Below are 17,388 nucleotides of genomic sequence, written 5' to 3'. Positions count from 1 at the left end.
AAGTATTGGAGCTCCTCACTGTCATTCTCCTCTTTAGGGGTATCTGGGTTTCCTATTAGTAGGAAAATGTATAAAATATATGTATGAAAATACACATATATGAATGTATGAAATGTATAATGCAGATATATGTGGCCCCCGCTTGAGCATGTGACTCCAAGACCCTGCTCGTGCTTGTACAGAGTGTCTGAACTGCAGAGGTGGAAAGTCCAGGGGTCAGAAAGTAAAAGTTTGTCATATTTTTTCCACCCTTGAACTTAGCCAGCTGATTAGTTTCCTGGCTCCTCCTGGCTGAAAACTTGTGCTAATTAGCAAATCAACTTGATTGTGCTGTCAGTACAATCTCATATCCATCATATTTTACAAATGATTTTGGCCAGACTTAAATCTGCATTTTTATCAGACCTGGGTCAATTAACGGATCTGATTAACATGGTCCGGGATGTGGAAGTCCAGGCATACCTGCAACTAGAGCCTCCTTTTAAGAGATGGCAAAGGTGTAACCCCTGGTATGCACTTTTGTTTTGATAAGAAAAACACATAATTTTACAAATAGTTTCAGGTATTGCTTAAGTGTGCATCCGTGGAAGTACAAGAGGTGCAGTCTGTGGCAAACACGCCTGCCACAGGCCACCGAAGTGGCTTTCTTTGGGGCCCTCCAGCACAGAGACACACGGAGATGATGTTCCAACAGTCCAGATTTTATTAACGAGGGTTTGGCAAGATGTTAACATTACATTACATTACATTACAGGCATTTAGCAGACGCTCTTATCCAGAGCGACTTACACAACTTTTTACATAGCATTTTTACATTGTATCCATTTATACAGCTGGATATATACTGAAGCAATGCAGGTTAAGTACCTTGCTCAAGGGTACAACGGCAGTGCCCTACCCGGGAATCGAACCTGCGACCTTTCGGTTACAAGCCCAGTTCCTTACCCACTGTGCTACACTCCGTCCTATTAACGCCAAGGAGCAGATGTTAAAACAGTCATGACCGAAGCTCCCCTGTGTGGGTGGGGATGGCAGATTTAACCTGTGCGCAGTGATTACCTCACTACGCACAGGTGCAGCCACTCCTGTTCCTGGGTCCAATTAGCCTGGCCAATTATCTAATTCTTAACCAATTATCCAATTGGCCAGGTCTAATTAGCTTGACCCAGGGCAGGTGTGGCTGCTTAAACCAGCCATCCCCACACCACACAGTCCGATGCACCAAAATGGTCCCAATTCCAGTTGTTCAGTGTAATTAATTTCCCACACACATTTGGCACATGGAACGCACAGGGCCGGTTTCACTAACACAGATTAAGCTTATTACTGGGCTAAGTGGAGTTTTGAATTTAGTCTAGGATTAGAAACTGGCCCATAATGCAAGCTTTCCCGTGAATTAGTTCACCGGTTCATGCAGCATATCAATAGTTAAGTTAAGCCAGTTGATCTTTTGGTAGCTCTGCGACTTTCTGTAGCTTTTACTATAGATTGCACCAGCTGCACTGGAATCACCATTCTCATCCACTGCTAATGTAGATAGGAGTGTAAGAGACAGAAATATTTAAGGAAACCTTTAAAAATAACTTTATATGATTTACCATATAAGGAGCACTGAGCCATGTTACATTTTTGATCACTCAGGCAAATTTATGAAGTATGATTCAATCTTTACTATGATCATGCCATATGTGGCCTATAAGTACATTCTGTACTGTAATCTATTGGTTACGGAACTAGCTTTGTAACCGAAAGGTAGCAGGTTTGATTCCCAGGTAGGACACTGCTACTGTACCCTTGAGCAAGGTACTGTATAGCTCCAGTATACTATATATCCAGCTGTAAAAATGGGTGCTATGTTTTTAAAATGCAAAAAGCTGTGTAAGTCAGTGTGTATAAGAGCATATGGTAAATTCCTGTAATGTAGTGTATTCCCTTACATTACTGCACTGCCTCATGCTATGTGTGAATAGTCTTGTTTCCCTACACTACCTTGACCCTGCTGCAGATCAGTGACGTTGCTGTAGACTGCATCAGCTGCACCGTTCCCTTCAGCTGGTGACGTGGAGGAACCTGAGAGGGAAAAAACATTTAAGCAAACTGTGAATGATCTCTCTGGGAACTGATTGGACATATTTGGTTGATCTTGTGTATGGCATTGGTTTTTTTTCAATTATATAAAATATTAAAAGAAAAAATGAAACAACATAATTTAAAAACAATGCATTTAATAACACTATACTATCTGAGCAGAGTTCAAAGCAATGTTGTAGTGTGAATGCTCTAGAAAGCTCTGTCAGAGCGGTGAACCAGGAACAGAGTGAAGAGCTCTTACCCGCTGCTGTTTTCAGACGCCGAAACAACAGACCTCCTAACAGCAACAGCACTCCAACACACACAGCAGCAGTACAGGCCAAACCGATCACCAGCACCCTGCCATTATCTGTGCTGGCACAAAAGAAGGGAACTTAACTAGGGAGCTCAGAACAGGGAGAATATTCTTATTTATTTAGCTATTAAAAGTTAATTAATTACTAGGTTATATTAAAAGTTACATTCATTATTCATCCGTATTAAAAGTAAAAATTCTTATTTTGTCTAATAAAATGATAGGTGCGTGCACATCATATTGAGTTAAGCACTTCTGTTTTCTGTTTGAGTGGCATTGGTACATGACTTGGCTGGACTCACGCTTATTAATATTATTACCGTGCATATTTTATTATAGGAAAATAGAAGAGTTTTCTTATTTATTTATTGCTAGTATGCTTGTGAGACTTTGCATTTGACTATAGAGACTAGGTGGTTTAGTGTCTTCCCCTAAGTTGTAATGAATCCTGTGCCTGTGGTTGGAGTTTAGTACCTGGCTTTGGCTCTTCAGGTTCAGTGATGGGTGTTGGCAGTGTGAGGTGCAGGGGGACCTGTGCTCTGAGCATGCTCCCTGTGAACACCGCACAAGCCCAGTGCAGCTGGTCTCTGCTCAGAATGGGCAGGGTAAGACTGAGCATCTTTTTTGGGTGCCCCTCACTCAGGACCTCCTGTTTTATGAGCTCCCCCCTGCCCCCCTTCATCCGGAGCCAGGCCAGGGTCACAGAGCCGATCACCTGTGATATCTCACAGTTCAGCACTACTGACTGATTTCTGGACAGACCACCAGTGGACTCTGCTGATTCTGAGAGAGCACATGTACATGGATTGAAAAATAATAAAACAAAATCATTTATTTTTATTTATTTATTTATTAAGTTTTTTTATTCAGATAGCATCCATTATTAGTCATCAAGTTTCTGTAAGGTGCACAACCTTTATGACTTGGGATCAACACGTCTGTTGCTTACTGTTAGCCCATGGCTGTAGTCTGTTACATTACATGATGCAGAATATTGGAGAAAAATGCTACTTTAATAATCATCATGTTTAAATAAACTGTTATTTATTCAGCCCTGTAAATTCTGTAAGCATAATTACATTACATTACAGGCATCTTATCTAGAGCGACTTACACAATTTATTACAAAGAATTTATACAGCTAGATATATACTGAAGCAATGTGGGTCAAGTACCTTGCTCAAGGGTACGACAGCAGTGTCCAACATGGGAATTAAACCTTTGATATTTACGTTACAAGACTAGCTCCTTACCCATTATACTACCCTGCCACCCCATAATACATAATTCATTATATTACATGCCGCATCAGCTAAACTTGAAGTGCAGACTTACCCTGAACAGTTACCAGAGTTATTGTGGCCATCGGGTTCCTGTGGGCATCGCTGTGACAGAAGTACCTTCCACTGTCTCCAAACTTCACTGGTGAGATTCTCAGAGGGAAATTAGATCCATCATAGCGCTCAGATGAGAAACTCTCTTTATCTATCTCCATGGAAATCGAAGCATTCTCATATATATCAGCTGAGGCCACAGTGATTACATTTGTTCTAGACAATGGTTCCCATTGCCAATATGCTGTTCCGTATGAGATCAGAGAATGGCAGATTAGCACCACCTCACTGCTGCTCAAACTCCCTCTGTACAGGATGTGATGTGTTCTATATGTACCTGAGGAATACAGCTGTGGTTAGAATGCTTGTCTGTACAGTCAGCACATATGCTACTGCTACAGGTAGTGAGCAACAAATGGAAAAAAATGTGAAAGTAAATGAACTCACACAGAGTTGGTGGAAGAGGAAAACTCAGGCCTCATTAAAGAATAGCCTCCGAAAAATACCCCACCTCCCACCATGAAAGCTATTATGAATCTTTAGTGTGATCAAAACATACATGGCCTATACAGTAAGTATATTTTATAGTTTTTTTTAAAAGAACAAAATCACATGGTAGCCTCTACTTTACATTTTGTCCCTTGTTTACTCCATTCTGTTTTTTTGTGCACTACCATTGTCTCAGATGGAAACATGCATGCCTTGTTTGTAGAAATTTCAGCATTAAAATGTTAAAATACTGAACATTTTTTCAGAATTTTAGATAGTTCAATTTTTTTTCTTTTTTTGTCTTTCAAAAATAATTTGCCACCAAACATGGGGCTGAGTATATCCAGTTCCCACCCTATTTCTGAATACCCCATTACTACCCAGCCGCTCAATCCCTCACACGTGGTGTCTCCAGCCTGCTTGTTTTCACTCCACAGCCCACAGCCAGCTCGCACGTAGTTGAGTCGAAGGAACATGTCTCATATGCGGCTTTGGCATGCAGTGCACAAACACTCGGCCCAACAGTGGGGGGCGCTAGAGAGCAATGAAACACAGACCCCTAACTGACTGAACCTTCTGCACTGGCACGGTCCAGATTTGATCCGTGACCTTGGGGGTCATCCATGTACCACAGAGTGGTGCTGCAGCTGAATGAGCCACCCAGCAGCCCTTCAGTTGCTTGGCAACCCTACAAACGGCTGCTCTGGTGCATGATTACAAACACAAGTAAACAGCCAGGACTGTTGAACCAAATTCTATTTCATGTCCTCTGGTTTGCCAAGCAACCAAATTGGCAACTCAGCCCAAACTGGAGTATACATGTATGTATCTGTTCCATTTGTACAGACAAACAAAATAGTTTGCAAACTGACAACATAACTACCTGCCTACTTACTCTGTATCTGTTCACATTATAAACCACTGAAGGTCAACAGAAAAATATAATAATCTCAGTCAGATTATTTTTTGTAAACCTTCTTTATCCAGGGCCAGGATAATTTACCTTTAGCCCCTGAACTTTGGTCGTCTGATACACATAAAATTTAGTTTGTAAAATGTATAAAACCTTTGACAGCCCTAATCGTTATACAGCGTTAAAATGTGAATAGTACTTCTGCCGAGCCTTTTAAAATATGGAGGCCCAAGATTTCCAACTTAATATGTAATTACACATCTATTATATTGGAGTCTTAAAATAGTTAGGATGCAGTACTCAGATTTATCTTTCATTTAATGAATGAGATGCTTCAATAGTTTGCTTATGAAGAAGGATTATAACTCCAGTGAAAATCATATCCATAGTAACATACTCTTGGAGAATTGAAGTGTCCAGAGAATGCTGTAAATAAGTGCTTCGTTCCATCTGAGTGTGCAGTAATATGATCCCTCACTGTATCGGTCAGCACTGTGGATGATGATGTGGGCAGTGTTATTGTAGATCAGCGTTGTGTTAGCAGTAGGTTCTCTGTCCCTTTCCCAGTCCAGTGTAGCTGAATCTGGAAGGTGCGATACCCCACATCTCATGGTCACATCAGAATCTTTTTTTACTTTGTACCGGCGAGATGGTTCCACTGCAGGAGCAAAGAGCAACTGATTTTGAGAATACTGTCAACCTTTTCATCAAATCATTGAGAGGGCAACATCTCAAAACCAGTAATGAAATTTAAACCAAAATACAATCCTCAAAGTCTGTGTTGGGAATTTGACAAATGACATAAGAGTGAATTTACCTTTTACAGTGAACACTTCAACCTGGGCCAAGTTTACTTTCTTAGGTTTAGTTTGAATAAAAGTAAAATATCCTCCATGTTCTAACTCCGGTTCCAGATAAATGTCATACTTCCCTTGTTTTGTAATAGACGTCTTCTTAAATTCCCACCAATGATTCCCATTGGGCTGTATAGTTATTATCCGAGCGTTTGTGTAGCTTCCATCATGTGACATCCAATCCCAGATGAATTCTGTCCCGTTGGTCTCAGCAGGGGCTTGTAGAGAGACCCCCTGTTTCTCGCCAAAAAGGAAGTATTTGTACTGTACCAAAACTGCAGAAAGAGAAAAATATACCAAATACAGAAATACAACTAAGCACAAGACATAATATTGCTTTTCAGGATGGAGGGGAATTGCAGTTAATTCATTAAAGTTAAACTTAGATTTATAAATGGAGATAAAAATGTGATCCTTGCAGCTCTAATAAATATTTTTGCTTTATGTTACACTGGGATGGGAAAGTATTGCTTGTTATAGTAATGTTTTAGACCCAAGATCTGCATCATTACTCATTTTTTTGTCCTCAATGTGGTTATAGCATAATACCAAGAGAACTTTAGAACTTTATTGACAATAAAGGCAATACAGTTATGTTTGGCGGTATGGCTCTGTTCTGGAGCTCTCCCGCCAACCACGCAGCCCGCGTGGATAAGGCCGGGAGGCCAGCAGCCAAACCCCCCTAGAGGGGTACACACAGAACAGATCCAGCAGCAAAGCAAGTTCTTAACACATAGGGATGGAGAAATGCAAATTCTTGACGCATGGGGATGGAGCTGGGGTGGTGGAGGGGATTTACGAAGCAATGTGCAGCGCTTGCATGCAGGAGGAGCAGCCGAATGAGTAGAGGGAGGCTGTTTAAGTAGACCGCCCTGTTAGTGAATGTACTGTGATAGGCAAACATCACTCACTGAGCCATCAGCTGATTCAGCCGGAGCGCTTGACTCTCGTGGCCTGCCAGAACTACGCGATGCTCCATTTCTGTCAGGACCACTGTCATCAAAGTAGAACTTTATTGACAATAAAGGCAATACAGTTATGTTTGGCGATATGGATCTGGTCTGGAGCTCTACCGCCAACCACGCAGCCCGCGTGGATAAGGCTGGGAGGCCAGCAGCCAAACCCCAAAACAACCATATGCCGATGTGCTATTAATAAGTGTCTCCAGCTGATGTGGTGACTATGTGTACGACCACCTGGAGGAAGCCCTTCGTCCAGCCGAGCCTTTCGGCTTGAGGCCGTCTTTTTTTTACGTGGATCAGTGGTTATGTGTACCAACAGCATGTTGGACGTTCCCCTGAGGCCAATACTTAAATGTATTATTAATTAATAAACCAGAGGAACATACTATGTGTGGTATGATATTAGGCTATGTGTTACATAGCCTAATATGTATTACATATGTAATATGTATTACAGCTTGTCGGTATTTCCCCTCGAGCGCCGAGATTTGAACTAACCGGGGGAAATATGCTACTACCTGCATCTGTGTAAATGAATCCTCACTCATTGCCATTCATACAAGCATGCATGGACAAGAACGGGAGGGGGCAGCAGCAAAAACCCCCAAAACAACCATACGCCGACATGTTGTTAGTACTTAGTCTCCGGCTGAAGTGATGACTATGTGAAACGCCATTCGGCTACCGGAAGGGCCCTTCATCCGGTCAGCTCGAGGCCGTTCTAACATTGTGGGTCAGTGTACCAAGCTTTTTTTATTTTATTATTTTATTTATTTTTTGGCCTTTCCCCTGAAGCAAGAGTAAAATTAAACCAGGGGAAAATACTATTTGTAATGTTGAAGGCTATGCCTACGTGTATGGCCTTGGCTTCTATCAATCAAATTTATTTGTATAGTGTATTTTACGGCAGTTGTCACAATGCACTTTACGGACAATCCTGGCCTGAACCCCCACAGAAGCAAGCCTAAGGCGAAAGTGGCAAGGAAAACTCCCTGTGGCAGATAGGAAGAATTCTCGGAAGGAACCAGGCTCAAGGGGGAAACCCATCCTCCTCTGGTCGGCTCAGGTTGTTGATTGTGACAAGCATGTCAGTCAGTGGCTTAGCTACCTCGTAAGCCCAAGGCCATTCAAACTAATCACCAAATATTATTAGGCTATGTGTACCAACAGCTTGTTGGTATTTCCCCCCAGCACAGAGATTTAAACCAATTAGAGGGAAATATACTACTCATATTAGTGTAATGAATCCTTGTTCGGTAGTAGTAGCAGCAGCAGCAGCAGCAGCAATAAACAGCAGGAGCAGTACGAGCAGCAGCAGCAACACAGTAGCAGTAACATCAGCAGTAGTGGCAGCAGTAACGCAGCAGCCGCAGTAGCACCCAGCAGCAGTAACAGCAGCAGCAGTACCAGCAGCAGCAGCTTCAGTAGCAGTAGCAGTAACATCAGCAGTAGTGGCAGCAGTAACGCAGCAGCAGCAGTAGCACCCAGCAGCAGCAGCAGCAGAAACAGATTATAGAGGAAACATTGGCGGCTGCGACACCGGTACTTGCCAGTAGACAGTAGCAGCCGTGCTCCTATACTGCAAAGCTCATAGCTTTTGAACGGAAATTGTCAATGCCAACGGATGAAAGAAGCACATGTCCAAAGCCCCGTAGCTTCACTGGGGATGCCGGGAACCATCACTGCTGTCGTTGCCGCACTGGAGCAGGAGTGGCGGTGTAGAACTCCGGAATGGGGACCACATTGCCAATGAGACGGAGGCGGACGGCAACCAGATTTCGTCATGGCATTTCCCAATGAAGGCTCCTCAGGGCTCTCATGGGGGCGCCACCACAGGTACCGGGTCATGGAGGAGAGGATGGAAAACAGTGCTAGTATGCAATAATGACGCAAGTTCCTTCATTTTCTCAGATTAAAAGCTTGAGGTGTATACAAAATATAGCTAATTTAAGCATATTTGCCATGGTGAGATCACAAAGAATCCTGAAGCATAAGGAAATTCAGTTTCCAACAGTGGGTACTTCGGGGTTGAAACTCTTGCCTTAAAAGAGAGACCAGTTTGTGAACGGAGTTATGAGGCTGAAGAGTCTATGCATCTTTTAAAAATTCGGGGGGAAAAGCATTCTGCAGAGATTGGATGAACATATTACTGCTTTTGCCCATCAGGCGTCACGACGAGGCTAATCGGAAGCGACTCCTGCCAAATGGATACGCTGGAAAAGATGCATAGCCCGGTCCCGAAAGCCGAGACGATTGGCGATCGCGTTTTTGAGTTTCGCTTAAATCGCTGACATAAGGGCCACTCCAACGTAACGACAACGTTAAGCCTAATTTGTCTCATTAAAATCGACATTAGCAATCCCTAAACATTCAGCATCGTGATCTGACAGATAAATTAGATAGCCAACCAAATTGTATCTTCGCATATTTAACACCAATATGATTTTAATGTTTTCATTTTTCTGTCGCGATGATTGGGTCCCGATAGGGAACCGGCTTTTTAAGCACAAAATCGTGAATCAGTGGAGAAAACTTTCTGTTTCTGAAGTTGAAAGCCGAAGCTGGTTTGCATTTTACAACATTGGCTGTAGCATACTTGCTGGTAACAGTCTAACACTCCTTGTAGTGTAGCGATTCAGCGAAGGGTAGAATGCAGCTTTGAACAATTTAGACGACTCTGCATCTCTGCTCTTTGCAACACGCCCTGCCACCCATGTTCAATCTGCCAAACCTATAACAGCCAGAGTTTAACTACCATTTTGCAGCCCAATCCTTCCAGAATAACTGTTTACACCAGGAAGTAGGCCATTAGCCTACAAATACACAAACTATAGCCCGTGTGAGACATGGGGGCTATCTAGTAGCTGCGTGGTAGCGACTGCCCTTAATCCATTAGCCATTCACAATGAACAAAGATTCTTTATGGATACGCCTACTTTTCCATCTCAGCCAAGCGTGAGAACTTTGGCATTTCCAAATTCAGACATTTCCGCTTAGATTTACGTGCACGAATCCCACATTCGCGTAAAAACGATTGATTGGAAGACCCCACTCTGATCAAGTAGGGGATGTAGCGTACGACCCAATTCTACTGAGTTCAGGAAAGTAGCCGAAAGCATTCACACCAGGGATTCTTTAGCAGTGACAGCATCTAGCGTTGACTCTGGTGGTGAGAAACTCGACAATTAACTTGTGCCCGCATATGTTAGAACGTTTCCGCTTTTAGCGACAGACTTGCGATATTCGTGAAACCAGCCCCTCTGTGAGACGTCCCCGCAATCGAAAGTGTATATTCGGTGTTGTCAATTTAGCGACTTTTAGAGGAGGCCATAGATACTTTCCATAGAAATAGTTGGCAACACTGTGTATATTATGCGTTTACCGCTAGGCTCAGAGCTCAGCAGAATTTAAATAAGGTTGATGACATTACCCGGCAAGAATCTGCAGCTAGCAGATATGGACGTGGCAGCAGCTTCCAGGCTTGAACATGGCGTCCTCCATGGAGGGTCGGCGGCCGCTGCAAAGCAGCGCTCCTTGAATGAAGCTCCCTGGCCAGTTAGCAGTGAAGACAGTGCACCGGTATCCTCAATGTCTGAAATATGCCGCTTAAACAACGCTTTGCGTGGCTGGCCCCAAATGGATCGCCTGCCTGCTGCAGCTATAGAGGTAAGGAGCAATGCAAATAAATAGCAAGACTTCCTCATAGTGCCTAGGCTGTGAGCTTAGACTAGCAGCTAACATGTAGCAAGCAGACATGGTTTAGACTGGCAGCATGCCGTAGCTGGATTGCAGGAAGAAGCGCCGATTTACGAAGCAACGTGCAGCGCTTGCATGCAGGAGGAGCAGCCGAATGAGTAGAGGGAGGCTGTTTAAGTAGACCGCCCTGTTAGTGAATGTACTGTGATAGGCGAACATCACTCAGCTGAGCCATCAGCTGATTCAGCCGGAGCGCTTGACTCTCGTGGCCTGCCAGAACTACGCGATGCTCCATTTATTCTCTTTCGTGGTGTTACTTACTGTTGTGGAAAGCTGGCAAACATAAATAGCTTGAAATTAGAACTGTTTGCTGTGCTCTTAATCATATATTAACACCTTTAGCTTCTGTTAATGTTTTTGTATTATACAATTTTCCATTCAAATGTTTGGTAAGAGCAGTCGGAGGGTTGCCGGGTCGATCCCCGCCCTGGGCATGTCGAAGTGAAAAAATTTGTCAATTATGATATTGATCATCATGCATTAGTTTACATTTTTTTGAGATTTATAAATAAATAAATGTATTAAGGCAGAAAGAGGGACTCACCCTCAGCTGAAAGTCTGTGACAGTATCCTGATATCCACATCAGGGTCCACCGCAGTACCATTGCCATGGCTGATGCTCTATGCAGACCTTTTTACTGATGTCTAACCTTTATACAAGGTATACTTTACAGGAAACGCCTGAACAAAAAGGAACTACCTCATCTGACATTTGGCTTGACAAGCTGGGTGCAAGCAAGCGAAACCACACTGAGATGCCTTGAGTCTGCATGCAAATAAACCCTTAAGAGTCTGGACAGAAGGCCAAATAGCCGTCACCACTGCTATGTCCTAAGAAATTACAACTGGCTGAGCTGGGAAAACACTGAGAAAAATTGCAGTCATGTGTCTTGTTTATACAATTCTAAATAGTCAAGTCCACCTGTTTCCACTACCTTTGTAAAAAAAAAAAAAAAAAAAAAACTCCATTGCTTTCAACTGCCAGAAGTGATCATTACATCATTATTTGAATGTTCAGTGATGAATATTTGTGATCTTTCTGTTAAAGGGAAAGCTACTAATACCTCAACCGGATCTGCAGTAAGGTGGGGACTGCATAGTTTCAGAAAGGAAAAGCGCTTTTAGAGACTCTTCATTCACATTTATTAATAAACCGTGGTGCTTTGTACTTACAAAATGCACTGGTACACCCTTCAGCTGCACACGGAACTTGTCACAGCTGTATTCTGGAACATTCCACACAAACTTGCTGGACATGTCAGGAGTGTCTTGTGGCATTTAACACCTTTACTTCAGGTTATAGAATGATCTTTTATTCACAAACTTGATACAGTATTTTAATATGTATTGGGAGTGAAATGTTCACAAATAAGACAAAAAAAAAAAAAAAAATGTGGTACCTTTTGGTTGCCTAATTGTTTAGTCCAAATTTAAAATTTTTCACTGGACCGCAACAGCGGGGCCAGCCCTAGGAATGGGCATGTCTGTGACTGAGTGAGTGATCAAGTTACACCATCGGTATGCTGAGTTATGACGTTACACCATTGCTCGGCTAGATGAAGTGTGTTAGGTCCAGCCATATACTAGGATTTGACCTGGTCTTATTTTAATTATATTTCAGTTGGATTGTGATATGAAGTGAAGATCAAAGAGATGTATGTAAGGCACATAGAGTGCAGTGCTAACTCGCTGTGATTCTCGTCTGGTACAGAATCACTAACAGTGTTTCATTGATTTTGGGCAGCAGCACCCCATTACATATCACTATTGGGTTCAAACATTCCCATGCAATGGTATTTCTGTTAAGCCTGTTTCTTCCACTCAGCAGTTTTGGAACTTTGGAAGTTGATGGTGGTCCTCTAACATGTTATTGGTCAGTCACACTGTCAATCAGCGGAGGACCCAGGATTCCTATGATATGTTATTTTGACATCCGTCCTTGAATCACAAATAGACAGCGGTACAGTATATTACTGTGTTTTGTTGGTGAGTTTTTGCGATCTGAGTAATGCCATTGTAAAGTTTTCACCCATGCAGGATGGTTTTCTATGATACACTACATGACCAAAAGTATCTGGACACTCTGGAGCTGGTTTTCATGGTTCGGGCTAGGCCCCAGCATACAATCACATTCTAGATGATTCCATGTTTCCCCAACAGTTTGGGGAAGGCCCTTTCCTGTTTCAGCATGACAATGCTCCCAGGCACACATTGAGGTCCATATAGAAATGGTTTTGTAGAGAACAGTGTGGAAGAGCTTGACTGGCCTCTAAAGAGCCCTGACATCAACCCCACCCAACACCTTTTATTTCAATTGGAAAGCCAACTGCGAGCCAGGCCCAATCGCCCAATCAGTGCCTGACTTCATTAATGCTCTGCTGGCTTGATGGAAGCATATCCCTTCAGCAATGCTCCAACATCTAGTATAAAGCCTTCCCAGAAGAGTAGAGGATGTTATAGCAGCAAAGGGTGGACCAACTTCATATTAATGTGCATAATTTTGGCTGAGAAGATGGATGTCAAATGTCCACATAATTTTGGCCAGTGAGCAAATGTTATTACAGTTTTTTTTTATTTGATTGCTAAGACACATTTAATGAAACAATTCCCCTTTTTCTCAGGACTATTAACACAATCCCAAAACTACACATCAATCAGCACAAACCTCAAACATCCATGCCAAACTCAAATTATCTTCTCAAAAACATATACTCTTTAAAAATTAAACTGCAAAAACCTTTTATAGCAGTGCGTCAGGAGTTATTTTCTCCTGGTTATTCTACCTATTCTAACCTATTCTAAAATTATTCTTATTTTATGGTTTTCAGATTTTGATCTTTGCAATGTTACACTACTAACAAATGAGGGAGTGTGCAAATTTCCAAATATTTTATTGCTGAGTGAAAAGTACTGTACAGTAACCACAACACAGTTGAAGGAACAAAAGAATTTAGTATTTTCAAAGGAGAGTAGCATTCATAAAAGGAACTCAGTATATGTAGCACTACAAAAACATCAATAAAATCTAAAGAACATATAGTCTGTAAATACACTTCAGCATTACATAGACAGCATATCCTCTCACAGCAGTACAGCAGATACAATATGTAACATTACAGTAAATTATAGTACCTGTTTTCTTGTCTGAAAGTATGGACAATGGATGCCACTGTGAAATGATTCAATTTTGGCTGAACTCTCTGTCCAGCTTCCCTCATCATCATACCATGCACCAGCACATGGTCAATCAAGGTGGCACGTATTTCATCTGGGACAAATTGTCTCCTGCCTCTTCGTCTCCTTTGTCTTCCTGATCTTTGGACAGCTTGTCCATTTTGAGGATCCATTGTTCAAAAGCACACAGACGCAAACTGTGGCCCTATTTATTGATCCAGAGATTGTGACTGGTGTGTAAACAATTTTGCTGCCAAGTGTTTGCACCTAGAGAAATGTGTGTTACCGGAGTTTAGGTTGTGATGACTTGAGTTAACTGTTTTGACTACTAGTGTTTGTTGCATGAGCACAGTGTGTAACCAGTGATTCATGAGAGCATTTGTTTGTAGAGATTTGCAGAAAAAGTTTAACAATTTGCAGCATGTGTTAAAACAAGTGAAAAGTGTTTATAGTTTTGAGAGATGTGTTGGTCCTCTGAGAACTGAAGTAATAATTTGGGAGTTTTTGCTAAAAGAACCAGTTTTAGTGTGTTAGCAATTGGGAAAAACTGTAATGTCTGGATATTTCTGTTTGCAGTTCATTTCACAAAACAAAAGCGTAACAGAAAAACAGACAGAAAATGAGTAAGATGCTTTATTTTGATAGTGCTTTTTGTAGAGGGTATGCGGAGCTATTTCCAACCAAGAGAAAATAAACTGACAAAAGCATCAAGAATAAAGAGTTAAAACAACCAGGAATTATACAGATACCAAACATTAAAAACAATTATAGAAAGATACAAAAACTACATTAATTGACAACAATCTAAAATAAAACTGTTTTTTTTCTGCATTTTTTTCAGGTGCAGCAGATGTACCTGTAGTAATATACAGACGTTAGGGTTCAGGCCCATATCTCTGTAAAGGTGCTCTGTGACAATGCCCTTTGTAAAAAGCGCAATACAAATAAAATTGAAAAAAAAATAAAAATATATATATATATATATATATATATGTGTATTAAATTGGAGACTTTGATGAATAACAGTGGAGTCAGAGAATCTTCCAGAAGGAAGATAGAGACAGGTTATTTTTAAAATGACTCATAAATACTAGGTATAGCAACAAACATCAAACTGGACACGACACAAAGTTTTTCTTTCCGATCTTTGCCTTTTTGAAGGTGCTTATTTTGATCTTGGTGTGTGAGTTCCTGTGTTGCTCATAGAGAGTTCCTGTGTTGCTCATTGAGAGCAACCAGATCAAATAAAGAACTATGAATTCATATGCCACTACTACTCTTGTCTTACTTTGGCTTAAAGCCTTAAGGTATACAGTGTGTCATATCTGACAAGTGATGAAGATAAATAATTACTCTGCTTAGCACCTTCCAAGCAGCCGATGTATATCCATTTAGATAGATACTTTTAACAGATGGTTTTAGTACCAGGGGCCCCTGTCTTCATTCAAAACTGAAAAAATGTTGAGCACTTGGCTATTGTGTCCCAGTGCTAGTGTGCTTACTTGCTGGGCGTCTCCTGCAGTACCACATAAAAACCTTTAGCATTCCCAGGGCGGCCAGCACTACAATCACCACCCTGACCACTGTCTCAGTGCTCCATCCTGTGTGAGAGAGAACATATGGTTACTGAGTCTGATGTAGCCTGTTCTCAGATTCAATGTGTCTGATGTAGTCTGTTCTCAGATTCAATGTGTCTGATATAGTCTGTTCTCAGATTCAGTGTGCCTGATGTAGTCTGTTATCATATTCAATGTGTCTGGTGTAGTTTGTTCCCAGATTCAATGTATCTGATGTAATCCGTTTTCAGATTCAATTCAGATTTTGTTCTCTGATTGAAACTTCTGTATCTTAAGATCTTAAGACATCTGTGTCTTTTGTTGAGTTTATTTAAGCCTTAAAGGGATAGTTAACATTTTTTACGTGTACTCAAATTCGGAGGGCTTGAGTCCGACATATACACCGATTTATTACATTATTTGGGATGAGAAACTCAGTGGACCTGGATCTAAAATATGTGAACTATCCCTTTAAATGAGCTCACATAGGTGTGGTTGGAGGCATATGCATAGTTTTGGGAAGAGACAGAGAGACATGTCACCCCCAATGGTTTCTTATGGATTGATTGTTAGACTGGCTTGTATGCATGTGAGACATTAAATTTGACTACAGAGACTAGGTAGTGTAGTGTCTCCCCCTAAGTTGTAATGAATCCTGTGCCTGTGGTTGGAGGTTAGTACCTGGCTTTGGCTCTTCAGGTTCAGTGATGGGTGTTGGCAGTGTGAGGTGCAGGGGGACCTGTGCTCTGAGCATGCTCTCTGTGAACACCGCACAGGCCCAGTGCAGCTGGTCTCTGCTCAGAATGGGCAGGGTGAGACTGAGCATCTTCTCTGGGTGCCCCTCACTCAGGACCTCCTGCTTTACGAGCTCCCCCCTGCCCCCCTTCATCCGGAGCCAGGCCAGGGTCACAGAGCCGATCACCTGTGATATCTCACAGTTCAGCACAACTGACTGACTCCTGGACAAACCACCAGGGGGCACTGCTGAGACTGAGAGAGCACATGTAATTGGGTTGAAAAATAATTTTTAAAAAATTTATTTATTTTTATTTTCATTTATTTATTTTTCAAAATTTTTTATTCAGATAGTATCCATTATTAGTCATCAAGTTTCTGTAAGGTGCACAACCTTTATGACTTGGGATCAACACGTCTGTTGCTTACTGTTAGCCCATGGCTGTAGTCTGTTACATTACATGATGCAGAATATTGGAGAACAATGCTACTTTAATAATCATCATGTTTAAATATACTGTTATTTATTCAGCCCTGTAAATTCTGTAAGCATAATTACATTACATTACAGGCATCTTATCCAGAGTGACTTACACAATTTATTACAAAGATTTTATACACCTGGATATATACAGAAGCAATGTGGGTCAAGTACCTTGCTCAAGGGTACAACAGCAGTGTCTAACATGGGAATTAAACCTTTGATCTTTACGTTACAATACTAGCTCCTTACCCATTGTACTACACTGCCACCCCATAATACATAATACATTATATTTCATGCTGCATAAGCAAAACCTGAAATGCAGACTTACCCTGAACAGTTACCAGAGTTACTGTAGCCATCAGGTGGCGATCAAAATAACAGAAGTACTTTCCACTGTCTCCAAACTTCACTGGTGTGATTCTTAGAGAGAAATTAAATCCATGGCGCTGAGATGAGAATCTCTCTTTTTCTATGTCCATGGAAATCAAACCATTCTCAAATGTATCAGCTGAGGCCACAAGGATTGCATTTGTCATAGACAATGGCTCCCATTGCCAATAAACTTTTCCGTCTGAGATCAGAAAACGGCAGAATAGCACCACCTCACTGCTGTTCAAACTCCCTCTGTACAGAGTGTGCTCTGTGCCATGTGTACCTGAGGAATAAAGCTGTGGTTAGAATGCCTGTCTGCACAGTCAGAACATATGCTACTGCTACAGGTAGTGAGCAACATGTGAAAAAC

General features: G+C 41.7%; 2 protein-coding genes across 23 annotated transcripts in view; both read right to left on the bottom strand.

Moving 5' to 3' along the window:
- LOC135243029 (uncharacterized) overlaps positions 1-17,388 on the bottom strand; it is a 68,804-nt gene that overhangs the window by 37,233 nt on the left and 14,183 nt on the right. For 10 of the 16 annotated variants that reach the window (XR_010326534.1, XR_010326535.1, XR_010326541.1 and 7 more), the window contains exons 4-6: positions 3,722-4,057; positions 2,861-3,169; positions 2,333-2,440 (exon numbers count right to left, since the gene is read on the bottom strand). Coding sequence is in view for 6 of the 16 variants with exons in the window: in XM_064314462.1 (XP_064170532.1) it covers positions 5,854-6,251; positions 15,371-15,469; positions 16,106-16,414; positions 16,975-17,301 (1,133 nt within the window). In the remaining 10 variants the exon portion in view is untranslated. Of the gene's footprint in view, positions 1-2,332; positions 2,441-2,860; positions 3,170-3,721; positions 4,058-4,527; positions 6,252-14,483; positions 14,791-15,370; positions 15,470-16,105; positions 16,415-16,974; positions 17,302-17,388 lie in introns of those variants that run through there. The other 6 variants (XM_064314462.1, XM_064314461.1, XM_064314460.1 and 3 more) reach the window with 4 other exon arrangements.
- Positions 1-17,388, bottom strand: part of LOC135243030 (uncharacterized) — a 62,074-nt gene that overhangs the window by 42,173 nt on the left and 2,513 nt on the right. For 3 of the 7 annotated variants that reach the window (XM_064314477.1, XM_064314472.1, XM_064314481.1), the window contains exon 1: positions 11,374-11,850. The exons of 2 other annotated variants lie outside the window; for them this stretch is intronic. The gene's annotated coding sequence lies outside the window, so the exon portion shown is untranslated. Of the gene's footprint in view, positions 1-11,238; positions 11,346-11,373; positions 11,851-17,388 lie in introns of those variants that run through there. 2 more of the 7 variants (XM_064314476.1, XM_064314474.1) reach the window with 2 other exon arrangements.

The sequence above is a fragment of the Anguilla rostrata genome, chromosome 17 (assembly GCF_018555375.3).
Source record: "Anguilla rostrata isolate EN2019 chromosome 17, ASM1855537v3, whole genome shotgun sequence".
In the NCBI taxonomy this organism is placed as follows: domain Eukaryota; kingdom Metazoa; phylum Chordata; class Actinopteri; order Anguilliformes; family Anguillidae; genus Anguilla; species Anguilla rostrata.
This window is presented reverse-complemented; position numbering and strand designations above follow the sequence as displayed.